At 50.6% G+C, this 24,707-nt stretch overlaps 10 protein-coding genes across 10 annotated transcripts; 6 read left to right on the forward strand and 4 right to left on the reverse strand.

Moving 5' to 3' along the window:
* Positions 1–1,053: 1,053 nt before the first annotated feature.
* EDD37DRAFT_657365 (cyclin-domain-containing protein) lies at positions 1,054–2,955 on the forward strand (the record flags this gene model as incomplete). The annotated part of the gene is made up of 1 exon (XM_062818890.1): positions 1,054–2,955. The coding sequence occupies one exon, from the start codon at positions 1,054–1,056 to the stop codon at positions 2,953–2,955; it is 1,902 nt and encodes a 633-aa protein (XP_062670799.1).
* Positions 2,956–3,519: 564 nt separating this feature from the next.
* EDD37DRAFT_628353 (uncharacterized protein) lies at positions 3,520–5,537 on the forward strand. Its single transcript, XM_062816431.1, has 3 exons — positions 3,520–3,709; positions 3,803–3,951; positions 4,008–5,537. Exons 1-3 carry the CDS (start codon positions 3,668–3,670, stop codon positions 5,341–5,343), a joined length of 1,527 nt encoding a protein of 508 aa, XP_062670800.1. The 5' UTR covers positions 3,520–3,667; the 3' UTR covers positions 5,344–5,537.
* A 1,616-nt stretch (positions 5,538–7,153) lies between these two features.
* Positions 7,154–8,610, forward strand: EDD37DRAFT_563176 (phosphoesterase family-domain-containing protein; the record flags this gene model as incomplete). The annotated part of the gene is made up of 2 exons (XM_062813952.1): positions 7,154–7,797; positions 7,860–8,610. 2 exons carry the CDS (start codon positions 7,154–7,156, stop codon positions 8,608–8,610), a joined length of 1,395 nt encoding a protein of 464 aa, XP_062670801.1.
* Positions 8,611–8,877: 267 nt separating this feature from the next.
* EDD37DRAFT_649249 (acyl-CoA N-acyltransferase) lies at positions 8,878–9,618 on the reverse strand (the record flags this gene model as incomplete). Its single annotated transcript, XM_062818115.1, has 2 exons — positions 8,878–9,400; positions 9,452–9,618. 2 exons carry the CDS (start codon positions 9,616–9,618, stop codon positions 8,878–8,880), a joined length of 690 nt encoding a protein of 229 aa, XP_062670802.1.
* A 457-nt stretch (positions 9,619–10,075) lies between these two features.
* EDD37DRAFT_649250 (uncharacterized protein) lies at positions 10,076–10,852 on the reverse strand (the record flags this gene model as incomplete). The annotated part of the gene is made up of 1 exon (XM_062818116.1): positions 10,076–10,852. The coding sequence occupies one exon, from the start codon at positions 10,850–10,852 to the stop codon at positions 10,076–10,078; it is 777 nt and encodes a 258-aa protein (XP_062670803.1).
* A 10-nt stretch (positions 10,853–10,862) lies between these two features.
* EDD37DRAFT_370765 (acyl-CoA thioesterase) lies at positions 10,863–12,198 on the reverse strand. Its single transcript, XM_062811945.1, has 2 exons — positions 11,901–12,198; positions 10,863–11,842 (listed from the first exon to the last, which is right to left on the reverse strand). The coding sequence occupies exons 1-2, from the start codon at positions 12,105–12,107 to the stop codon at positions 10,964–10,966; spliced, it is 1,086 nt and encodes a 361-aa protein (XP_062670804.1). The 5' UTR covers positions 12,108–12,198; the 3' UTR covers positions 10,863–10,963.
* Positions 12,199–12,611: 413 nt separating this feature from the next.
* Positions 12,612–13,523, forward strand: EDD37DRAFT_665038 (uncharacterized protein). Its single transcript, XM_062819238.1, has 2 exons — positions 12,612–12,837; positions 12,913–13,523. Exons 1-2 carry the CDS (start codon positions 12,781–12,783, stop codon positions 13,153–13,155), a joined length of 300 nt encoding a protein of 99 aa, XP_062670805.1. The 5' UTR covers positions 12,612–12,780; the 3' UTR covers positions 13,156–13,523.
* Positions 13,524–14,016: 493 nt separating this feature from the next.
* On the forward strand, positions 14,017–15,698 carry EDD37DRAFT_628364 (alcohol dehydrogenase). Its single transcript, XM_062816432.1, has 6 exons — positions 14,017–14,219; positions 14,280–14,469; positions 14,532–14,585; positions 14,644–14,778; positions 14,833–15,063; positions 15,154–15,698. The coding sequence occupies exons 1-6, from the start codon at positions 14,115–14,117 to the stop codon at positions 15,459–15,461; spliced, it is 1,023 nt and encodes a 340-aa protein (XP_062670806.1). The 5' UTR covers positions 14,017–14,114; the 3' UTR covers positions 15,462–15,698.
* A 1,019-nt stretch (positions 15,699–16,717) lies between these two features.
* On the forward strand, positions 16,718–18,191 carry EDD37DRAFT_370784 (uncharacterized protein). The gene has a single exon (XM_062811947.1). It carries the CDS (start codon positions 17,137–17,139, stop codon positions 18,004–18,006), a length of 870 nt encoding a protein of 289 aa, XP_062670807.1. The 5' UTR covers positions 16,718–17,136; the 3' UTR covers positions 18,007–18,191.
* Positions 18,192–18,463: 272 nt separating this feature from the next.
* On the reverse strand, positions 18,464–21,257 carry EDD37DRAFT_628366 (protein kinase). The gene has a single exon (XM_062816433.1). It carries the CDS (start codon positions 20,783–20,785, stop codon positions 18,803–18,805), a length of 1,983 nt encoding a protein of 660 aa, XP_062670808.1. The 5' UTR covers positions 20,786–21,257; the 3' UTR covers positions 18,464–18,802.
* Positions 21,258–24,707: the final 3,450 nt, after the last annotated feature.

The raw sequence follows: 24,707 nt of genomic DNA on the forward strand, positions 1-24,707 counted from the left end.
CACATCTGACTTGGGTGTCGCCGCGTCAAACCTCCCAACTGCCCCCGTTTCCCGTGCCCAAGCCCCGTTTGGCCTCTGATCTTTTTGTGTTTTTTGCTCTCCTCTTCGCTTTCCGTCCGCCATCCATCCATCCATCCATCCATCTGCATCCTAGCAAATCCTCTTTTTCCTTTCCAAAACCATCCATCCCCATCACATTCCATGCCCTCTTTTCCCTCCACCATCCCGTCTTAGTCCACTTTGCGAGATGATTATTACGCCAGTGTGTCCTGTCGCTCCATCCTTCTTTCCTGCTGTTCCCGTTGGCCCCCCTTTGTCTTCATTGGCCCGGCCGCGCGTTGCAACCCAGTCGTCGTAGCTTCCTTTCTGCGGTTTGCCTGTCCCTTTTTTTTGACTGACTGACTGCTTCCTTCTTTTTGTGTCGTCTCCCTGCATCGGGCATCGGCTTATCACTTGCCCAGGCTGGGGCCCTGACATCAAAGAGGCCGAGCCTCGAACCGCCTTTGGATCCAAGACAAGGCCGTGTGAGTATTGATGCAAATACAGGTCGATCAGTTCAAACTATCCAGTGCAGCCACCAAAGTCTACCCTGGCTTGCTGTTCGGCTGACCGCGTATTAACCATTAATCATATTCTTGTCATATCTGGGACCTCACTTGCTCCAGCATACCTCACTTGATTGGGTTGGTGCTCGCACAGTCTCTGTTTGAGGAGGCGTTGGTGGTGAAGGTCGACTGCTACCGAAAAACATACCACAGGGTCCACCAACCCTTCATCAATATTGTCTTCATTCCAAACCCTCCCAAACATCAACTACCATCCTCTTTACTCGTTGAATCCCTTTTCTGATCCTTACTTGTCTGCGATGTTTTCTGTTGTTAGCACCGCCTATCGAGCCTCACCATCTGTCCTCATCGAACACATCGCCACACCTTGTATCGATCCTTCACTCCCGTCGACAAGTTCATGCCGACAACGTCGCTGCCATCGATGAATAATACCTGATCGTCAAAACCTTTGTCGACCTTCTCCGTACCGAACAGTCCCCGTCTCATGTCGTCCATGTCTGCCGTTCAGCACCGTGCTGAGAGCCTGGATTGGTCGAGATCCTCCTCAAGGCAAGCCTACGACCATCCTTCGGTACATGGATCCAAGAGCTGGGACAAGACTGATAATTACTTCACCAGTGGCTTACCTACGCCACCTGGATCGAAGAACATGAACTGGGGCAATCTAGGAAGCAGCTACGCAAGCTCCGTGAGCGACCTCTCCCAACAAGACCGAGATCTGCCCTGGGCTGGACCTGGTACCTCTCAGCAATACCGAGAGTCGAGCACAACCTCGAATGGCAGTTCTTACACGTCGATGCCTATTTCTGAGTCCAGCCTTTACAACCGCCAGGCCGCGGAGCAAAACAACGTCACTTCTATTGCACCACATCTGCAGATTCCAGAATCAGTCAACAAGAGCAAGGGCAGTCTAGCAGAGTTCACCGCTGAAATCACCTCTCTATTCTGGTTCGAGACTGCAGACACGTTACAATATGCAGAAAATTTACCAATTGACAAGCCGACAGACAAAGGCCTGCTCTCCGATGCTACTCCGACGATTGGTTTCAGGAAGTGGGTGACCACAATCATCAGCACCACCCAAGTTGGCAAGAATGTCGTTTTGCTGGCATTGATGTTCATTTACCGGCTTAAGAAATTCAACCCAACAGTCAGCGGCAAGCGAGGGAGCGAGTTTAGACTCCTGACGATTGCTTTGATGCTGGGCAACAAATTTCTGGACGACAATACATATACCAACAAGACCTGGGCAGAGGTTTCTGGCATTTCTGTTACCGAAATCCATATCATGGAAGTCGAATTCCTCAGCAACATGCGATACGAGTTGTATGCCTCGGCCGAAGAGTGGAATGAGTGGAAGACCAAACTGGGCAGGTTTGGCGCGTTCTATGACAAAGCTTCACAACTGCCTTCGGTGCGTGAGGGCAAAGGAACGGCTCCGGTCACACCAACATCGCAGAGCTTCTCTCACAAATTACCCTCCCCACCATCACCTCGTCACGCCGCCACACCCTTTACCAGGTCGGCCTCATCACACAGTGAATATCCGACCCTACCACAGCCACTGCCTTCCGCATTGCAACTACCAAATTCGCCCTTAAGGCAACAACCATACGTATCAAATAACCACTCTGAACCACGAAAGAGAAGTGCGGACCTCTCAGCGGATATTCCACCTGCGAAAAGGCAGCAGCAGCAGTATCCTGTTCCGATGCAAGGAGCAGCCTTGAACGCTACCAATTCGCACCAATACCTCCCGAACAGTCTCAGAATTCCTTCAGTCCAGAACAACAGCAACTTTGCGGATGCCAGATTGACTCCAACGTCACTGGATATCCCGCGGCTGGATATTTCAAGAGTTCATTCGTCATCTGGACTCCCTCCTACTCAGCTCGCCCTACCTCAACTGGCTCCTTTGTCAATGCCGGTGAATCGAGCAATGGCAAGCGTCTATCCAAACACATCAGCTGCCTACTCCCATCCTGTGACTCCCATCTCGGCGATTCCTCAGAATCTATTTCAAACCCCGATACCCAACCTCGGTGACGCTTCCAGGTCGGCATCAAACTATCCTTCAGCTCATACGTCGCCGTCGAATGGCTTCAATGCCTCCACACCTACACTCCCGGGACTTTCCCCTTCATACTTTTTAACTCATCGGACGTCGCCCTATCGCCCTGTACGGCATGTCAACACGTTGTTGATTCCACCGCCTTCTACTACCCTCCAAGCGCCTGTCAGAAATGTTCCATACGATCAGATTCATTATCAACCCTTGAGCAAGACTATTTCTGAACGTCACACGGGACCTCTTCCTTTTATGCAACCTGATGGATGGCACCGGAGCAATTCTACCCCTTTTACTCATCAGCAATACCCGTTCTAAGTCAGAGCGTTCAAGTTCCTTTGACATTTCTTCTTTTCAACACTTGTCCACAAAATTGAAGGGTTTATGCATAGCGCTGGGCGGGATTACACTTGAAGTTTATTAGCGATGCATATCTAGGAATTCAGCGGCTGGGTAGGACGGACATCAAACATGGCAACATATCGGGTGCTGGCATACCATCCGTTTCAAAAGAGGATAAGGCACATGTACAGGTAGATGATTCAACCATACTCTGGCCGGGTTACCCTGTTAGACTGGTCTAGACAAGAGGCAAGAAGTTAGCAAAATAAACTTGTCCCCCATATCATTGCAGTCATCCTCGATCCCACCAGGTCAGTAGTTATCATATTACCTCATACGGTCACCCAGCATCAGAATACCTACTACGATGTTATAACTATCAGGCTGTGACAGAATTGTACGCTGTTGCGATTCAGACATTGATTTGTCCATGAAAGCGACCTATGGTGATGCGCTTTCCTGTTCATCACGTGACCTACTGAGTCGTCGGCCGCTACCAGGTAGACGTCATGTCTAGTATTCTGAGATTTGAGACCAGAACTTGGACTGCCGGCCACTTCAAAGTGAAGTGAAGTCAACAAACAGAATCACAGCTCCCCGCCTCGAGGTCTGTGACAAAGATGATCAACTATACATGATTGCCCGCACCGAATGATGCAGCATCACTTGGACCACTTACCCTGCAAGGATGCGCAAGACATTACTTCTTGTATTCATCCACGGATTCAAGGTACGTCCTCTTGTTAGCTTGTGATAATTGTGACAACCTGTTTGCGCGCAGCCCTCCATCTCTCATGGCTTGGTGCTGACGATCCTCTTTTAGGGTGGTGATGACACCTTTGCTACCTTTCCCGAGCACCTCCGCGCATTGGTCAGCCATGCGCTTCCCAACATCGACGTTATCGCCTTGACCTATCCCAGGTTTGAGACCCGAGGCGACTTGAAGGACTGCGTGGCACGATTCAAAGAATGGTAACAATCAGGACAGCCACATATTGAAAGACACACTGACGGGACGGGATCTATAGGCTACAGAACAAAGTCATCGACCTGGAGGTCGCTCGCTCTACTCCCTCGCCAACAATCGACCCATCGATCCATGTCATGCTGCTCGGTCATTCTATGGGCGGCATTGTAGCGGCAGAGACATATATACAACTCTCCAGTGATCAACCAATTCCCAGCACGGCCTCACGCCAGAATGTCAGCACGCCGAGTTTCCCCTCGAACACAACCCTGAACTCAACAACCTCTACGTCTCATCCTACCCCGTCCGAGCAAAATGATAGCTCCCACCCCACCGGCTTCATGTTCCCACACATTCAGGGAATACTAGCCTTCGACACACCCTATCTTGGGCTTGCGCCTGGTATGGTCGCCCACGGGCTAGAGGGAGGTCATAAAGTCGTGGCCAACGCCTACAATACCTACACCGAAGTTGCATCCATATTTGGCTGGGGTTCGAAATCAGAACCAAATATAGCCTCGTCCTCCAAGTCCAAGCCTGTTGCTGCCCTTCCTGCGCCGACCTCCGCCACAGCAGATGCAGCAGCAACGCCCAAATGGCAATCGTGGGGCAAATATGCCATGTTTGCAGGTGCTGCCGGCGCGGTTGTCGCCGGCGGTGCAGCAGCGCTCTACTCGCAACGCGAAAAGCTTACTGCTGGCTGGCAATGGGCCAGTGACCACTTGCTGTTCGTGGGAGAGCTTTTCAAGCCCGAGTACCTACGCAAGAGGGTCGAGGGTGTCGAGCAAGCTTTCAAGGAGCGTGGTGGCGGCTGTGCGAACCTGTACTCCAATTTGGGACGGGGTGCGCGAGAAGGGTATGGCATTACGGCCAGTGTGGCTGGGAGTGAACGGACATTCTGCAATCTGCCGGTCACTGTCACTAAGGACGGCAAAGGAACCAAAGCGATCGAGGCTGGCGATGGATTTAAATGGATCAAGACGATCAATGACAAAGCCGTGGACGAGACGACGGCGCATACTTCCATGTTCATTCCGAGGGAGAACCCTGGATTTTACGCCCTCGGCGAGCAGGCCAAGGAATGTGTGACAGCGTGGGTTGATCAAGGCTGGTATCATGCCAGTGACGGGCCGACTTTTTTAGGCAAGGATCGCGGCATCACGTACGGAGAGGTGGGCGACGAGTGGGAGAAGCCCGATTACAACACCGAGGAGGTCAAAGCAAAGGAGCGGGAAAGGGACAGATACGGCGGTAGTTATGCGTACAAAGACGAAAACGACGAAGTCAGGATGACGGATGAGGGGCTGGAAGATGAGGATCTTGAGGACAGTGTCATTGTGGAAAAGGCGGCACATGGCGAAGTGCCTTTGCCGAAATCGAGGAGTGACACTGGGTAGTAAGATGTGCGGAAGCTGGTATGGATTAACATAAAGACACGACATGGCACGACGGGCCGGGAAGATTACGAACATACACGTATTAAGAGGAACGAAGGTGGAACGGAGCAGTCTGCTTTCAAATACCCATACACCGGTTCCGAGTAGCTAGATACTCAACCAAACTCGTAGATTGAAACACATATTTGACGAATATTCCTCCTTGATTGTGCACATTCGCCAAAGGCTGCACTCCATCTAAGCGTACCAGCTTTATCCCTAGGCTCACATCTTACACATATTGTATTACTGACCACCTTTTCCAATGACCCTTTCCAGAGTGGTTCTGTGATTTGGCAGTGTCCTCTCCTAAGGCGCATTATTATCTGTCGTACTCGTCAAAAGCTCGGTAAGCCTGTCGTCGAGTATGATAAAGCCGTACACAACGAGTACAGCGAACCGGTCCGGACACGAATGGAGTCGAACTTTATTATTACCATGGGAAAGATTCCCTGGCTGGATGAGAAGTATGAAATTTCTAAGGGTGCGTATCAAGCGTTCGATGTCACCCTTCAGACTGAAAAATGCGAAGTTACGCAAGGAGAAGTCCAAGGTGGATTGGAGTTGTGAATATGTCTATGACTTGGTACTAGGTGGGTGAGGACGAAGTGATATTTGAAATTGGACCTCTTCCAATGAGTCTTGAGGTGTCACACAGGTGTCCGTGGTAGCAGAAGCTCGCTTAGGATATGGTAAACGGTATTGATGCCGGCCTCGGAGCTGTTGCGAATATGTGTATTGTATCCGCAATGTCGGTCGTGCTCGCATAAGGCATTCTTTGTGGCAGGAAACGTTCCCGCTTCGATATGCAGGGTACCATGGGTGGATATCAGCACTACAGTAGTACAGTATTTAGTCGGGAACGCGAAGCCTATAGGCATGAATGCATTTGCTATAGAATTCTTCAACGGTTATGCACGTGTTTCAACGGCTGGGCACGTGCATAGCGTCGAATCAAAGTATTGGGCAAGAAGCCACGATGCAGGTACCTTTTATATAAAGTCCGGATATGGCGGCCATAACATTCTTCTTTTCTCGAAGCTTACTTACAAGTGCCTACTTAGGTACTGTGCTAGTCAATGAACTGTGGCAACGGCTGCAACCTCACCCGCCATTGACCTGCCCTATTCGTCGACACATGGTTCCTTTCTGAGATCGGCATTGAGCCTTGCCCTCGTATCCATGCTTTAGTCGCAGAAAGGTCCCTCAACTTTCAACTTTCAGGAAACCAACCGTGTTATGGTCGCCGGTCACTCTCCGGAAAGTTGCGCACATGGCTCTTGAGGACCTTGAAAGCCTCACGTTTCTTGGCTGCTGGGCGCCATTGGGTTGCTCACATGAAGAACAGCATGCTTACAATGCTAGCTAACAGCTAGCTATGCAGCTGTCGAGTGCAGCTGTCGAGTGCAGCTCATAGCGCAGGAACGGGATCCATACATGGAGCACCAGATGCTGCCCTTCTCGAAATTTTCTTACGAGCGCACGTGGGCATTGGGCGTTGGTCGAGGTATAAAAATGAGATGAGTGCCTCATCAGTAACGACGATTGCCTTTTGACCAGGACACTACTTGGGAATCCAGCTGCAGAGTTGCGAGTTGAAGAGACCGTCCGTAGCACCAAAGAGTACCAGCGCAACGCCTCGGTATCTGCCTCAGTGCATCAATTTCCAACCATGCATACCCTCCAGCGTGCGGTGGTGTCTCTCGCTGCCCTCGCCGGTGTGGCTTGGGGTATCGAGTACGAGACCGTGTGTGGCCCCATGGACAACCACATGTTCGCCGCGCTCGGAGCCTTAGGCAAGACTCCAGCTCAATTACGGTTCCCTGGGTCGATCCCCTACCCAGACAAACCCGCAGGGCAAGACAGCATCCCCGGCATCGAGCACATTGTTTGGCTCATGATGGAGAACCACTCGTGGGACAACGTCTACGGCCTGCTGAACCGGACTGGCCAGGATGGATATCCTCTCGATCCCTCCACGGGCGAGCCCATCACGCTGGTGCCTCAGAAGTACAACAACGGGTCGGTCCAGCTGCTTTATGAAATGCCCAACTCGTGCGGCGGCGTCAACAACACTCCGTCTCAGAACTGGCAGTCGTCACACCAGCAGTTCAACAATGGAAGCATGGATGGATTCGCCATCGGAGGAGAACAAGACAAGCCACAATCTCTCGGCTACTTTACTCCCAGACATCTGCCCACTATGCATAGCCTCGGCGAGCAATTCGCTTTGAACGATCGGTTCTTTTGTTCCCTTCTCGGGCAGACCTGGCCGAATCGCATGTATGCCCTCGGCGCTTCGTCACGTGGGGTTATTGCAACTGGACAATCTGACCAGGTTGCTGCTGCGACTTGGCCGACCGGTATCATATTCGACACCCTCGATGCCCATAACGTCTCCTGGATCAGCTACAAGTGAGTCTTTCTGCTCCCTCGTCCCTCTCGCCCGAATATGCCGCTAACATATAATGATCTAGCAACGGAACTTCAACTCTCGATCTCTTCCCAAACATCACCAGTGGCTACCCAACAAGCAAATTCCGCGACTTTCCCTACACCTTCATGTCAGACGTCGCACAAGGGAACCTGCCAGCCTTCAGCTTCCTCGACTACAATGGTTCCAGCCAATCAATGGAGTGCCCCGAGAACGTTGCCCTCGGCGACCAACTCGTATACGATGTCGTTGAATCCCTCATGACCGGTCCTAAATGGAACAAGACCCTCTTGATCATCAACTTCGATGAACATGGAGGGTTCTATGATCACGTTCCCCCCGTTCCAGCCATCGCGCCCGATGACGTCTTGCCTGTAATCCCGGCGGCATCTCTCGCCAAGGGATACTACCAATACAGCCAATATCGCAAGACCGGCTTCCGTGTCCCCCTGATCATGGTATCTCCCTACGCGAAGAAAGATTACATAAGCCACGTCGTGCACGAACAGACGTCGGTGCTGTCTCTGCTGGAACACAAGTACAACCTGCCTGCGCTGTCATGCCGCGATGCCAATGCGAACAATTTCTACGACATGATCGACTTTGATGCGCTGGAGAGCCAGAAGCCGAACTTCCCAGATATGGAGTCGGTGGGTTTGACGCCGCCAATATATGATCCGGCCTTGTTGGCGTGCACGACCGCCAATCCGGGCGTGCTTCCTGCACCAGGCAGTGTGATTTACATGGCGAATGGGACTGGGCCGGACTTTAGCCCGAAGTGCGAGGTTGTGTAGTGGACCAGCCGGGAACGCTTTCACATGATGTCGCCGGTCATGAAGACCAGTGGAGTAGGGGGTAGGGTTGAATGGATGAGCGATAGTCAAGATAACCTAGAACAGCACGGCTCAGAGCAGTCGTTGTCTTCTTTTTATCAAGCATGTCTGGCTGCTGGCTGGCAGGAGCACAGCGTAATATATGAAATCTCAGACCGGAACGTCCATCAACTCCGCGCAATGAGTAAAGGTAGCATGACTCCAGCCACCTTCAGCGAGAGCTTCTTCTCAGGGCTTGGGCCGTGGCTCCCTAATCATGCAAAACAAATCGCACTTATCACCACCTTCCTCACAGACCATATTCCTAACGAGCTTGAACCCCATCTTCTCGTAAATCGCAATATTCGGCGTCTCCTTGGAACTCTCCAGATAACACTTCCGCCCCTCCTCATCCGCCTTGCTCGTCACGATCTCGAAAAGTTGCCGACCGATGCCTTTACCCTGAATGCCCGGCCTGACTGTAACGATGTTGCAAAAGTAGTATCCCTCCGGATCAGTCCAGATGTCCGATTGTGCAATGGCCTGCTCGTGCTTCCAGATCCAGTATCTCTTGGTGTTCAGTCCGCCGCGGCCCTGAAATCTGACCAAGTTCCAACCCTGCTTGAACCACAGGATGTACCCGTCAAGCCATTCGTTCCAGGTTTGTTTCTCGGTGGCACTCCTTGGCTTCATCCACATGCTCACGCCGAGCACCTTGCCGTCCCTGTCGTCGGTGTCCTTTGCCACGTAGAACAGTGCGTTCTGCACACCCCTATTCACCTGTTAATCGAGAAGTCGACGAATCGTCTTCACGGCTAAATACCATTCACATTTTGCTTTCAGACTAGCAAAGTTGCGCTCCTTGTTGAATTTGCCTGGTCGGGTATCGAAAGCCCATTGATGATACGGATCATCTGCGAAGGCGAGTTGAATACATTCGACTACCGAAGGTATGTCTGCGGCCTCGATGGGCCTGATCACGATACCCATGCTGCCCTTGACCTTGTGATTTGTCTCTTTCAGGCGCAAAACATATTCATATGAAAATGATTGGTTCTCAGTCACGCTGTACCTGGTAATACCTCTCGCTTAATCCGGTACTCCTTACCCTTTTGTTGATATATCGAAATCGTCAAGATGCGCAACCCTCGCTGTTCGACCCGTAAGTGTGGTATGGAGACAGTAGATTGACAAAAGGACGCCGACCGGTTTATCTTTACCACTTTAGAAGAAATGCACTTATCGGCAAACTCCGCTTCTATGATTCTGGGGGCTCGAGGTTAGCACCCAAGAGAGTTTGACACTTCCTCCGTTTATCAACTTATCAAGACTTGATTCCCTTTTTTGTCTACAGCACTACCATGCTTTGATGTCCTAGCTAGGAGTCTATATGCCATACTAGTACGACTGCCTCTAACCGTGGACACTATTGCACTCCCAGCACATTTCATCGATACACATTGACTTCATACCACTTGTCACACAGTTTACACGATATCAACCAACGTGTCTCAAGCAGCATATGCTGGCCTGTTCCCCTCAGGAAGCGAATATTGCCAAACAGACAGACAGGCACTATATCGTACCCAGTCCTTCCCTCCTCTTTGTTGCCTTCGAGTCCGTCCTCCCCAGTATTAGGGAGGGCACAGTACGATACTTTCGTATCTCGCATGATGGCTCCAGAGATGCTGTAGCTGACGACTTCGACCAAGTGAGGCTCGTATTGCGTTTGTGCCGGGGCTTTCCAAAACCGTTGATCTCGACAGAACGACGGGTCAGGCCCGACGGACTGAGAGAGAAAGTTGGTGATGTACTTCAGGTCGCCGTTTCTCATGCGATAGGTGACAAAGACTCCACTTCCATTGCTGACCAAGGAGGCCCCAAAGCTGCAATGACAGAATATGGTGTTCGCGTTACGCGGAGGATTGCGCATAAGGGTGGGCGGGAAGTTCACGTAGTCTTCGAATTTGAACTCCGGGAGGGCTTGATCCTCTGGAGGCGAGATCCGGAACTCCTGCTCGGTTTCTTGCTGCGGTCCATCTTCGCCCGGGAGGATGAAGAGCTCTTTAGCGATCTCGGACATCTCGTCAGAGTTGTTGGACATGATAGCATCTTTGGACATTCTATCTCTTGAGGGAATCGACGACTTTGAGGCTCTTTGCGGGTTTGGTGTGGTTGACACTATGCCATGCAGAGCGGCGACAACGTCCGTCTTTTGCACCATTGCGGTCGTTTGCTGAAGACTGCACAAGGCAACGGCATGTTTGTTCGTCACCCGTTCGGCCACCGTTGAGGGGCATCTCTGAAGTGATTGATCGAAGGAAAACGGCCATTGTCACAGCTTGCTTGCCTTGCCGCTGTCCTCCTTGCCCATCGCGATCTTGTCAGCAGATTCCTTCGGCACCCTGATCATTCCATCCTGTATCGTTGTGGCAATGACCTTCCCTTTTCCACAATCCCACAGCAGACTATGATGTGTCCCTCGATTTTCTCCACCATGGCTCGTCCATGACTCCTGCACGAACCACTTGGACTTACCATTCTCTCCGATCATACACAGATCCTCCGCAAATCCATGGAAGATCACCGTATGCGATAGAGAAGCCAGGGAACACACCACCTTTTCATAGCCGAGCGCCCGCTGGATCAGAAACAAAGAGTTTCTGTCCGACGTGTAAAGATGTGCGGCAGCATGTAGATTCAGATCCACATCGCCATCACCCTCTTCATCCTGATAAAGCCGATAAAAGAGCAATTGTCGGTATTTCGAAATCGCTTCTCCCTCTATACCTCGTCCCAATTCGACCTGGCCATTGTATTTTGTCATATCGACTTTCCGCGTCTCCACGCCCGGAAAGATAGGCGTCACGCGCTTCATATAGTCTGAGTCTATCCACCACAAGGCATCACTTGCAGGAGCCAGGATATGATCCTGAGGATTCAGCCCGTCCAGAACACGGCCGTACTCGGTCTTGATATGCTCCTTGGGCACATTCTGATACTCCCAGGGCTGCCATTTCCTGTTACCCCTTTCAGACCGCTTGAACGACATGGTAGCAGTGAAGCAAGGTGTCCTCCCATCTGCCGCGGCATGAGATTGTTGAAAGACATCGACCGCCCTGAGACAGTATATGCCACCGTCTCGAACCCTCCGCACGCGATATTCAAACGGAACATCAATAGCCCCGGGCAGTATAAAATAGCCCGTCATTTGCTGTGAAGACAATCAGAGACTCGACATGGGCATGGGGAGAGAGTCTTTCTCGACGCACATGAACCACAAACCCTTTTGCGACAGTTTTGCTAGCCGCGTACATAGCTTGGGCATAGACATGCCCGCCAAATGCTCTCTTCATAGGCCCCGGTGGCCATGCCCCGGTCAGAGACTCGAACGTGTCGTCCCCATTTTGTTTAAGAGCCATCAACCGGTTGAAAGAGATGGGCCTATCGCCGGGCAAAGGCTCAAACTGGGTGCTCATTGTGTTATTGTTTGAAAAACATTGAGCAACGTGACGAGAGAGCCTTTTTGGCTGGTTTTTTCTGTTCTCGAGCAGGATTGTTTGTCTGTCGCGTGGACCTCAAGCAACACAATCCTGATAAGTGACGAAGAGAGTGCTTCCAAAGCTCGCTGGCGTTAGGGATCGTAAGAAATTATACACCCATGTGGCTTCTGCTTCCGGTACTCAACCTCGGCTTATTGGGACCGATCTCGCAACTTGCAAACATCCTGTCTGACACACGAAGCTCACCGGCCGCCAATGCACTAGATGTTCCTTATCGATGGGTATGCATTAGACATACCGTCGAGGAGGAGTCGTCGATGCTCAGGAGACCGTCAGCTCTATCACAGTGACTCAGCTAGTTAGTGTCAAGATGATCTGTTGTTGCAAATTGAAATTGATCTCGAAGCAACTCCCCGGGTCAGACAATATCCCCTTTCCGATCTAATCTCCCACGGACATCTAGTCCGCATCTAATCCGATAAGAGCGACGATAACGGAAGCCCAAAACTCCATGACATCACCGCCGCAATGCAGTCATCGGCAACCATGCCCTTCAGATAGTCTGCAATCTCATTTACCCGTTTGCTCAAATCACAACCACACCTTCTATCTTTCATAAAGCCCATCAATCACCGAAAACAAACATACAATGTCATCAGAACAATCCTCAGAGTCTCAGGCCTCGATGCTAGGCGGCCACGCCAAGGTAAGCCCATCACCACAGCCATGAATCACCGTGCTGGCCGCCACTCTAGTATGCATGATCTAACGTATGGAATAGTACGTCCAAGGCGCCATCTCCTCAGCCCTAGGCTACGAGACCGGCGAGCAAACCAAGTCCGAGGCCGTGCAAGAAATGAAAGACGCCAAAGCCCAGTCGTCAGGCGAGCCTGCGCAATCAAGTATCTTGGGCACGGTCGAGAAGACGGCCGGTAGCCTGACTGGGTGCGAGGGTATGGTGGATGAGGGACAACAGCGGATTCCGGCGAAGGCCGGGATCGAGGAGACTAATGGGACTGGGTAGAGTACACATCGATGGAGGGGGATTGATGAGACAACACGATATTGCATGAAGGAGGAAACTGACCAGCGCTGTGTGACCAGAGGATCCCATGAGGACGACCATGTAAGATCGATTTGCTGTCGAGTCGACTCCAAGAGAGCTGCACTGGTCTGATATCAACAAACCCATCAGGATCAACATGGACGTAGCCCTTGATATCTTTGCAGAGCCCTTCGCTTGTATCGTTCTAGAGTGAGTGCGTTCGCGCTGTGAAGGCTGCCGATCTCAATGCCCAGATTTGGGCCTTTTGTCCTTAGAGCGGGCACTGTCGAAGTATGAAGTCCAGATTTGTCTGTGACATGATGGACTTGAATCTGTTTAAACCGTCTCATCGGTATCTTGGCCGCCCAAAGAGGAAAATCCTTAAAGCCAGCGCCAGCCCAAAAGCCGGAGATAAATGGACCAGTCATCTCACCTGTAGATCCGGCTCCCATATGTCAGCGCCGGAGACGAGCGAGTGAAAATGCCTTTTTCGGGGCTCCCTAGGCTTGTTAGATGAATGAGTAATCATCCTGCAACCTCAAGCCTTGGCCTGTGGAGAGAAAACACGGCCCCCATACTCTCATCGTCCATACACATCTCCCACAGCCTTGAGCGTTGTCGCAAATAAGGAAACAAAGGAGAGTACAAGCTTCTAGGCCCTGGCAGTGGTCCGGGAAGCATGGAGAAAGACTGAAAACATTGCCAAATCGGAAATCCCGGTAACTTCCTACCTAGGTACTTAGTGGTGTCAATGCAGAGCAGAATGATAAGGGTTTGACATCATCACGATCGATCGCAGCCCACGTACATAATGACATCGCACTTGAATATATATAAATATACTTTACTCTCGTAATCGTAGACCCAAACCTTAGGATATTCCTGTTGTAAACCTTACCTTACAGTAATACTCCATATATCTGCTCTCACAATTCAACATGGCACCAGAACTCCCCAAGGAATACAAGGCCGGCGTCTTTGAGTCCAAAGGCGCGCCTCTCACTTTCAAGCAGGTCAAGCTTGAACTGCCTAAGGATGGAGAAGTACGTTTGCTCTGGAACGCTCCTGAATGAGAACTTTATGCTGATGTCCTTGCTGCAAAGGTCCTCGTCAAGGTGCTCGCTTGTGGTGTCTGCCATTCCGACGCTGCTGTTCAACAAGGTCTCTTCGGAAATGGCTTCCCGATTACACCTGGACATGAAGTGATTGGCGAAGTCGCTGCGGTTCCGGACAACGAGAAGCGATGGAAGGTTGGAGACCGAGTTGGAGCTCCCTGGCACGGTGGTCATGATGGTGAGGCAACGTCACTTTTACTCAGTTTAACTGGACACCCACCCTGACTCTATGGTTGATAGGTACCTGCAAAACATGTCAACGCGGGCTGTTCCAGATGTGCGATAACGAGCAGAGTAAGTCAATGGTTCGACGTCCACTTTCTGCACGATGGTACTAAGATTCCCTCTTCAGTCAACGGAGTCACACGGGATGGAGGATACGCCGAATACGTGACTCTTCGAACAGAAGCCGTGGTTTCAGTGCCTGCAGATGTCGATCCGGCTGCGTTCTGCCCTCTGCTCTGCGCGGGGGTCACTGTTTTCAACTGTAAGTCGCATGCGACCACAACCGTCGATCAGCTGGCTGACTGAAGCCGTCCAGCTCTGAGGAAACAGGGTATTGTCCCTGGCTCTCTCGTGGCCGTTCAGGGTCTCGGCGGGCTTGGTCATCTTGCCTTGCAATACACCAGCAAGATGGGTTACCGCACAGTTGCGATTTCGAGCAGCGACTCCAAGAAGGACTTTGCTCACCAGCTGGGAGCCCACGACTATATCGATGGGTCAAAGGAGGACGTCGGAGAAGCTCTGGCCAAGATGGGGGGTGCTTCTTGCAGTATGATTGCTCCTATTTGAAGGACTGTGCCCTCAGGCGCAAGCTCTTCGGTCTCCGTTCATACCAGTGTTGTATTCTGACGATTTGCAGTCATCTTTACCGCGCCGAACCAGAAACTCATCCCTTCACTGCTTCAAGGCTTGGGTCCATTAGGCAAACTGCTCATTCTGGCGGCCTCCGCTCCTGTTGAGGTCAACACCTCATCCATGATCCAACTTGGATTGAGCATTGTCGCCTGGCCCAGCGGTCACGCACTCGACAGCGAGGAGGCAATCGAGTTTGCCAGGGTCCACGATGTCAATGTCATGATTGAGAAATTCCCTCTTGACAAGGCCAATGAAGCTTTGGACCATATGGTCCAAGGAAAGGTCAGATTCAGGGGAGTTCTTGTTCCGTAGACGGGAAGACCATTCCATGGCCTCGAAGATATGATGGACCAGTCAATGAAGACTGTAATGTCAATTGACTTACCTATGGTGGATGGAGTGCCATACAACACATGAAGCAGCTACCAAGTAGATAATCCTCACGCAATGATTTGAAATGCCTGGATAGTTCCTTCCTGACCGGTAACGTGCAATAGTTTGCGGTCAATGCACCCTCTGCCTTCACTATGCTGGGATTTGAAATTTTATTGTCGAGAGTATTCTTGGTCAAACGATTGCGCACTCTTCTGGAAACACTCGGTGGATCTAAGATGCGGCTTATTCCCCGCGGCAGCCGCCTGGTGGGCATGGCAGGGCATGGCTAGTGTCTCTTTTCGCGCCTGTTGCTTCAGGGTAGCCCCTTGATCCCCCGTCTGCCAATCATTAATCGTGCTCCCCTGTTGATCATACACTGACTGCTTCAGTTGAATTGCAATCCATGATTGTTCGCAGGTCCTCGTGTTGAGCAACCCTGATGCAGGGCTCAAGTGTCGCAGAATACGCGTCGACTTCCATGATGGCGGCTCGATGAACGGCCTTTGGCTACCTCAGCTTAGGTGATGATGAGAACCCTACGCGACTTGCGCAATGCATAGCAGCAAGCGAGAATACATCTCATCCAAAGGCCTTCGTGATGACGGTCATCCAGGGAGTACAGGAGCCTCAAGCCAGCAGCCTCTTATCCTTTCCTGTTCCTCTCTCTTTGCTCTGCATTATATGCGAGAAATTGAGAGTCCTCCTTTGCGTAAATCGGGTGCCTTCAGACACCGACAAGCGAGAGCAGCTTATTCATCCTCTGCCCACCACTGACCGCTAACTTCAGCCTGCGCCTGCCTGACAACCCCAAGAGAAGCATAAATTTGGAAAGAGATGGATATCTGACATCACAAAAAGGAACCAAAGTACAAGTCAAACAACGTACCTCATCTGTGCGCGGAGGCTACTGTTTCAGACCAAAAAGGTTGTGGGGTCCGCTTCAGAAGAGTCGCCTGTAACAGTCCGTCAACCAGCGGATCTTTTGATTGTGATCGACGAAGATCTGTTGTCAAGACTCCCAGATCTCCCACAACGGAATTGCAGCTGTTGTCTATCCCTCGTTCGGCGACCACGGACTGACGTCGTACGTCGAAAGGTTCCCTTCCGTTGCCGAGTCTATCCTCGACGTGAACCGGTGACTGGTCACTACATTGTTCAACTCCACCGCTGCCAGTCGACTGCAGTGGTCGATCTTAGCGCTGGAGCAAAGGTGAATACATTGCGCCAAGGGGAAAGAACGTCTTCAATCAAATACGGAGTTGCGACCATCCTGTTGGCGACGCGGAGACTATCCAACTCAGAAACCCATTGTATACACCTGGAAGGGCGACGCGTGAGGAGCGACCACGAGCAGCCAAGAATAGTTGGGATGTGTGCTTTAGCACCAGCGTAACATACTCCGAGCATCGTCTGTCTTTTGGTGGATTCCCCCGACTGGCCGAGTGAAGGAATCTGACCAGAATTCTGCCTCACCCAATAAACGAACCTGGACCGCAACGGACGCACGACGAGAGAGATTTTGCTCGGCATTGAATCTACAACCTCTACTCTCCAAACAACCAAAGAATCGACCGTTATCGACGAAGCTGAACAACGAACCCTCCTACTGATCATGCGACCACGATTACGAGGTCAAACTGCTCTTGCGATCAGCTTGAGCGGGCTCATACAGGTCTCAATTGCCAGTATATCATTCTCCGACCTCCAGCCCATTTCCGGCTTTCCTTCGCTGTGCACAAAAGCCTATGGCACACTCATCGACAGCTGTCAGGTTAGCGACTTCCCCGGGGTTGGTGGCACGGGTTCATGTTCTGTCAACTGCGAGATTGCGCTGGAAACGGTGCAGATCATTGTACGACGAGCGTGCTATGGTGAAGAGGCACCCGCCGACAGTCTGATTGGTCAGTTATTCATTGGAAACGTCGTCGCCTTTCTCTGTGATCAACCTTCTGCTGCAACGACGAGTACGGCGGGCAGTGGGGCGACATCACAGACGATATACACAGACACAATGACATTCGCGACATCGACTTCAACACAAGCCACAGTTTCGATGGCTACATCGTCAAACACGGCAAGCAATACGGCGAGCAGCACTGCTTCAACCAATTCACAAACCACTGCTGGTAGTGCATCCACAACGTCATCGAGTGAAACCACCAGCAGTACCGATACCAACACTAGCAAGTCATTATCTACTTCCATTTCCACAAGTCGCTTGAATTCTTCAGCGACATCATTACAGACTTCTACCTCCACCAAGACCACGACACACACCTCAAAATCATCTACTACCACATCGTCATCGCATGCATCTACGTCAACGCAGAGTTCCTCGGGCAACGGCGGCGAGAGCGGCGATGGTGGCAGTGGTGGTGGAAGCCCCTTCGATTCCCAATTCAGCTCCGGCGCTGCGCCGTCAATAGCGTTGCAAGCGCAGATGCTGTTCCTGAGTTTGCTTGTTTTGATGATAACACTGTGATGAAAAATGATGATACCCAGCAACGCAAAGGAAGTTGCGACCTGTACTTTTATTTCGGAGCCTTCGGGCCCTGTTCACGTTTGGAGCGATGAAGAACCTTTGTATCAGCGAGCACACGAGAACATAATACGGAAGGACTGATGAGAGTGGGTAATGGCATACGGAAGGGATTGATGATACCCGACATTGCCATACAGGAAAAGATCCTGAAAGTCGACAATTGTCATACGCAGAGTCTGATGAGAGTGGACATTGGCACAATGTATGAGGTACTCTAGACCATCGGGCCAAGCGAATTCCGGTTTCAGGCGGATAACAGGTGTCCATGTGGCAAGCCCTGTTGACGAATGTTAGATGCATCGAGGAATGAATGCGGAGGTTCTCTCTGCAAGCAAGTAGACAAGAGGAAAAGCAATTCGTATCTTCCTCTTTTCAAAACGAATATTGTTCAATCAAATTGGAGAAAACTTTAGGATGCGCCAGCATCCTGGTATCACATTCGATTATCATTACAGCCTCTTTGGCCGCTGAGTAGTAGATATGACTATGATCGCCAATGTCCTGGAGACCGCCAGCCAACGAGTGGTAACATATTGGGTATGTTGATACAGCCTAGCATTCCATCCCACCTCAACCAGTACCAAATTCCCACAGAGCGCCTTGCATGCGTAACAAGAGTGAAGAACAGAGAGTCGTGATGTCGTTGAAAGAAACAGCAAAAAGCATTCGATGGTATCGTCGCTGTATGCCTGTGGAGAATTAAAGAAAATTGGCCACGGCCTGTGGCCTCAAGATATCACAATCGCCAGCCATGTATACCTTGATCGTGGTTATCTTCAGCCGCAGCGAGATCCTCCAACCATGGGGTTTCCATGACTCGAGTGACGTCCCAGCGCTCTGAATCGTCCATGTCCAAACATCCTTGGACGAGCTCGAGGACATCGTCACCACCTTTTTCGGTCAGGACCTCGCGGTCCCAATCGCCCGCCAAAATCGCCATGACAACACGCGGCTGGAACGAGTTCTGGAAGGGCCGGGAACCGACGATCATGCTGTACACGCAGACACCGTAGGCCCAGATATCAACAGCCGGAGACACGATCGACCGCTCTGGGGTGACGTTGTCCTTGTCACGCTCGGCGATCCTCAGAATCTCGGGGGCGGCGTACTCGAGACTGCCGCCGGCAAAAGCCGAGGTGGAAGTGTCGGCGGGACCGTACGGTTTGCGTGGAGGGCGGTCAGAATCATTGAAGTCAGGGCTCGGAGGACCAGAAAGGCTGTCTGAGGACAACCATTCTGCCATGCCAAAGTCGCAAAGACGGAGGAGGCTAGGTTGTCCGTCGCTGCCCTGGTCAATCAAACAGTTTTCGAGTTTGATGTCTCGGTGCACAACGCGAGCATCAAGGTGCAGATAGCGGAGAGCTGATCCAAGTTGATATGCGTAGCTCTTTGCTAGGTCGAGCGGAACGCCCTTGCGATTGGTGCGGACTAGGTCAAAAAGCGTCCCGCCGGTGTTTAGAGGGATGAAGCAGAATGTGGCTTCGTCGAGTTTGTATACGGCTTCCAAGGGGAGAACGTTGCGGTGATTCAAGAAACGCCAGAGCTCGACTTCGTGCTCGAACTCTGCCTGTGCTTGTTCATTTTCCTGTTCAGACTTCTTCTCGATCTGTCGGCGCACAATCTTGACAGCCAGCTTTCTTTGCTTGCCTTCCTGGAGTTGTGTTACCTCTCGGATGGTGCTGAACCCGCCGTAGCCAATTTGTTTGCCTAGCACATAATCATCCCCAATGGTTTGACCTTCGGCGTCACATGCAAGGGGTCCAGCCTCGGCGTCACCGTTGTTTGTGCTACTACTCATGGAGAATGCGCGGAGATATGATGATGCTGCAGATCCGGAGGTATCGCGACGTGAGGCCCGGCTCGCAATGTCCTTCATGCTTCGATTGCGCAGACTTCCTGCGCGCGAGAAGAAATCTTGAGGCGATGCACTGGATTCGCCATCTCTCCATCTTTGTGATGCTGTGCGTCGGAAGGACTTTGGTTCGTCGTAGGAAAGGGCTTGACTTGAGAATGGAGGAGTTAGAGGTGATGCTACAGGAGATTGTAGGTAATTGTCGTCGGATCGAGGCGAGAGGATGGCTTGCTCGTTGGAATACGTTGTGGAATCAGAGGTCATAGACTCTGTCTGAGGTGGATGTGTTTCGTGCTCCCTCGCCATTGCGTCCACCGTGGTTTGTAGCAAGGGGAAACGGGCTTCACCCACGCGTGCTTGTTCTCTGGGCGGGCTGTGGGAATACTGCGGGAAGCGGCGGCCGGTCTTTGGATCGTAGTACGACCTCTCCGATTCACTGTGTGCCCTTGACTCTTTCCTCTCCCTTGCCATTGCTAGCACCATTGCACGACCTCGGTCTCGGGAAGGCTTTTCCAGCGGATCGGTGATACTCTGGCGCTGGCCTGAATCCAACTGGATCTCGTCATTGAAACTGACGGCAGGGTTTCGATTACGCATGAAGTGATTGACGTATGAGGAGGACTCGGAAGTGTCTCGTGTAGGTGTATGATGCTCTTGCGGAGTAGGGATATCGACGGGAGGAGTCCGAGTCGCACGGAGGGTCTCCTCGCTGGTGGCCGCATCTCTGAAAGACTGTATAGAAGGTTTCGCCAAAAACGAACTTATAGAGTCAGATCTAGCCTCGGTAGCCAAGGTATGATCACCATCAGTCTCCGAGTCTGAACGCGGATGATCGCGGCCATGGACATGATTGTCAGGCTGGGCCATCGCACTCAGGCGGGGAAACTGGTGGTGAACCGGGTATGCGCTGGCGGATGCTCGAGCAGAGAAGTCGTGTCAAGGTGCTTCTCGAGACTCGTAGCCCTCAGAGGATTGTGCAGGAGAAGCTCGTATGAGAAGGTTGTAAGCACCCGGTCACAATTGTATTATTATGATTCTTTCGAAAAAAGTCTCGAATACCCACGTGCGGGCAGGAAAGGCGCGGACGGGGCTGGTGCGGGCGTCGGCGCGACGGGATCAGCATCCTTGACATGCAGTGCGGAGCAAGCAGGGCTACTTCACTGGGTTAGGCGGTTGAAATTAAAAATCTGAGGCACGAGTGATCAGGTGTATTCTTTTTGAGTTCATGCGCAGGGCAAGTGAATTGCTCCAGGCTTGACCTGCACCTGCAGAAGCCGCAGCCGCCGAGACTCGTATCGTTTTACGGAGAACTTTCTTTGTCTGCAGCATTGCCCTGAACTACATCATATCACAGGGTCCTGTCTGGGCTGCCGGAGAGGATACTGACAAGGACAATGACGAAAATTGTAACGTATTTGACCACCTCCTGGGTTTTGACCACCTCGTGGGGGTAATCGTGACACTTTTTACGCACACTACCACTTCTTAATTATATGGTAAACCAAGTAAATCCCAGTCATTCTCGTCCACGGCGCAGTCCCAGGATGGCGACGCAGGTACCATTTGCCTGTAGCTAGTATGAGAAGGTACCTGTGGTGGCATCATGGGACTGTACTGCCACTGAGTTGATAACTGACTCGCATAATCGGTAGTAACTTGCGTGTTGGTAGGCACAGGAAAGACCTCTTGAGAGAGACTTGACGACTGAGAAAGCCGTAGTTGAGGCTGTCCTCGACCGTTTAGTAAAGGTTGTAAAGGTATAATAGACCTCGCTGCCGTCGATGGGCTTGGTGTTGATACTATAGCCTTGCGGGTTCTCTTTACCTGACGAGGCTCCGTAGTGATAGCACTCGACGGCGAGTCCTGTAAAGGTGTTTCTAGTGTATTCTCGTTACCGTCGTATATTATGATCTCTTTATCTTGCTGTCGCTTGCTTTTAGGGGTGAACTTAGGGTAGTGAAGGCGAAAAGTGTCAAGCTCGATCATGAGGCTCTTCACCCTAAGTAGTTGAATGCGGTTGTCTTTATAGGTCTCCTCCTTCAACACCTTCCTAGCGTCGGCGAGCCTCTTCTTAATCATAATATACTCTCTATATAGACGTAGATACTCTTCTCTCTTTTTTTATTGTTTTTCCTCCTCTTTAAAAGCCTCTTCGTCGATTACCCGCCCACTACTAAAGTGACCTTGAAGCTTACGTTTAGAAGCTCTTTTCGAATCGATATTAGCCTTAAAGAAGGCTCTCGAAGTGTGAAGTAACATGGTTTTCCTGGTTTGCTCAACCTGAAAGGCTCGCTCGGCAAGTTAAGTAAGGTATTTACGCTTATTAGGGTCTCTCTTATTTACTATCTCTTCCATTAGTGTACAAAACGTACGTCTTACCTACGTCGGCGGCGGCGAGATAGGACGAAAGAGCGAATCGATTCCTGGTGTTGTTTATAGGTTTAATACTGTCTCGACGTTTAGCGCCACCTCGATAGGAGTCTCATGAATAGCAAGTTGTTTATCCGCATTCAGTATTTAAGCCACTAACTTATCTTCTCTAGCACTAGTAAGGTTGGTTTGTAGCTCCTTGACGGCGTTGTCCCCAAGAGCTTTTCTTAGTTTAGTAAATCGAAAAGAGATGGCTATAGGATTAATAGGCCAAAGGCCACTACCGCGGAACCCTCCTCGAATGTTGCTCTCCGATAGTGCTTTTGGTCGAAGTTGTGCGTAAATCTCGACAACCTCATGACTATCAATCTTGACAAGACCGTATGATGCTCGGCGTTGAATCTCTGCACTATAAAACTGCTGTACGCTCTTAAAGCAACCCATATCCAAGGGTTGAAGGATATGGGACGTATAAGGCGGAAGAAGTAGCACCATAACATTGCTTTCGACGCATTTTCTGTAAAACTCGAGGTTGTCGTGACTTTTGTGGCCGTTAAGGACGAGCAAACTATATTTGCCCTTACGACGCTTGGTTATAAAGGGTAGAAACACCTTTTCAAGCTACTAGAGCCTAATATAGTTATCGGACCAGCCGTTTAGTGAGACTACGTAGCCCTAAACGTCCTTACTAAACTAACGGCGGCAAGCTATAGCAAGATTTCTCGAAACCTACTGTCCCTAGCCGTCGTGAATGATAAATGGCCCTTTAGCGACGCCTATAGCACTGACGAACTCGATAAAAGAGACCCAACGCCTATCGGAAGAGGTCATCGTCGTCTATCGACTATTGGCACTAAATACTGCTTTGGTAGCCTTCCCAATCGTGCCTCCTTTGGCGCAACCCTTTTCGTCTATATTCTAGATATCCTTAGGTAAGATCTTATATAACTCTACCGTCTCTTTTATCTTTTGTATAAAAGCATAGTAAATAGTAGGAGTGCCTTAGAGAGCTCGCTTTGATTCCAACGCTAACGAGAGCTTGTAAACTAGGTCTATATATCGTTTGATAAACCTACGCGGCCAATTCTTGCCAACCTCGAAATTAACCTCGGAGCTTGAAACACCTCTTTTACGAGCCTCTCTACCTTTACTAATCGCCTACGTAGAGCCGTGAATTATAGCAAGAGTTGGAGGACGGCCTAAATTATATATATACATAATATACTCCTTGAGAGTATGCTCCTCTTTAACCGTGAGAAGCTATTGGCTAAAGTATTTAATCTTTATAGATAAACCACTATTTAAACGTCTTCTTAAAGTCGTTTAAGCAATACTATATCGATAAGCGGTAGTAGAGACAAGAAAATCGCTAGATTTGATAGCCGTAAGTACTAGTTCAAGCCTTTCCTCCTTGCTCAGTATGATTCTTATAGTGTCTATCATTCCGAGCTCTAGTATTACTATACGAGCAGCATTAGTCTTCTCCCAACCAGGTTCGAGCTCTATAAGATCCGAAATCACTAAAGATAGTAGTGGCGAGGAAAGCAAGCTTGATTTAGGAGAATCAAGCCCAACAAACAACCTTGGTAACGACGGGATAAAGATATTACTTCTCAATAGCTCTTCTACCTCTTGAGAACCCGATTCTATGATACCTACGGCTATTACCCGCGCCTACTTAGGTAAAGTGGGAGCCGAGAAAGAGACTTAAGTCGAATCAGGGACTATCCCTACTAGAGAAAGGAAGGAGGTCGATAACGAGGTCGAGCCACTACGAGATCGGGTAAATAGCTCAAATATATTGAATTGTAATTATACTTGCTTTTTGCTTTTTAGGCTTGCTTTTGGACTTGCTCGAATAATTTAGCTAATAGCTATATAGAATCACCTACTAGACGTCCTTCTTCTCCCTCTGATATAACTACGGTACTAGCTTAGTGGCGGTAGCGAGATCAACGCCGTGAGGTCACGGCAATAAGGGAAGCTGTTCATCACGTTTATCACGCTCATCAACACTAAGGATCATAGCAAGTTTTGCTACCGACGCGAAAAACGCGACTCAGAAAGAGCAGGAAAAGATAAATAGTGGTGGTAAATAGATGTGCAAGATCGACTTGGGATACGTAGGAACACCCTAAGTGATAGTGGCAATGCCCAGAAGAACAGCTTCCAGGTTATTTACAGTGGCAAGCGTTCTAATCGGCATGCCTATCCTCCCCAAAACAGCCCCCTGGCATCGCCGATCAGGGCAGGAGCACGCCTAATCGTAGAAAAGCACGATTTTACGAGTTGCCAGAGTAAAAGTTGTCACGATTACCCCCACGAGGTGGTCAAAACCCAGGAGGTGGTCAAATACGTTACCTTAAAGAGCATGCATGATAATGAATCTCATCATTGTATGGAGAAAAACAGGAGTACT

This window comes from Exophiala viscosa, assembly GCF_022695815.1.
Source record: "Exophiala viscosa unplaced genomic scaffold EDD37scaffold_4, whole genome shotgun sequence".
Lineage (NCBI taxonomy): Eukaryota > Fungi > Ascomycota > Eurotiomycetes > Chaetothyriales > Herpotrichiellaceae > Exophiala > Exophiala viscosa.

Coding starts and splice junctions, on each gene's coding strand:
- EDD37DRAFT_665038 (XM_062819238.1), top strand. CDS start 12,781: ATGTCATCAGAACAATCCTCAGAGTCTCAGGCCTCGATGCTAGGCGGC. Junction 12,838..12,912: donor TGCTAGGCGGCCACGCCAAG/GTAAGCCCATCA, acceptor CGTATGGAATAG/TACGTCCAAGGCGCCATCTC.
- EDD37DRAFT_628366 (XM_062816433.1), bottom strand. CDS start 20,785: ATGGCCCAGCCTGACAATCATGTCCATGGCCGCGATCATCCGCGTTCA.
- EDD37DRAFT_370784 (XM_062811947.1), top strand. CDS start 17,137: ATGCGACCACGATTACGAGGTCAAACTGCTCTTGCGATCAGCTTGAGC.
- EDD37DRAFT_370765 (XM_062811945.1), bottom strand. CDS start 12,107: ATGAGCACCCAGTTTGAGCCTTTGCCCGGCGATAGGCCCATCTCTTTC. Junction 11,843..11,900: donor CAAAAGGGTTTGTGGTTCAT/GTGCGTCGAGAA, acceptor TTGTCTTCACAG/CAAATGACGGGCTATTTTAT.
- EDD37DRAFT_628353 (XM_062816431.1), top strand. CDS start 3,668: ATGCGCAAGACATTACTTCTTGTATTCATCCACGGATTCAAG. Junction 3,710..3,802: donor TATTCATCCACGGATTCAAG/GTACGTCCTCTT, acceptor ATCCTCTTTTAG/GGTGGTGATGACACCTTTGC. Junction 3,952..4,007: donor GTGGCACGATTCAAAGAATG/GTAACAATCAGG, acceptor CGGGATCTATAG/GCTACAGAACAAAGTCATCG.
- EDD37DRAFT_628364 (XM_062816432.1), top strand. CDS start 14,115: ATGGCACCAGAACTCCCCAAGGAATACAAGGCCGGCGTCTTTGAGTCC. Junction 14,220..14,279: donor AACTGCCTAAGGATGGAGAA/GTACGTTTGCTC, acceptor CTTGCTGCAAAG/GTCCTCGTCAAGGTGCTCGC. Junction 14,779..14,832: donor GGGGGTCACTGTTTTCAACT/GTAAGTCGCATG, acceptor GAAGCCGTCCAG/CTCTGAGGAAACAGGGTATT.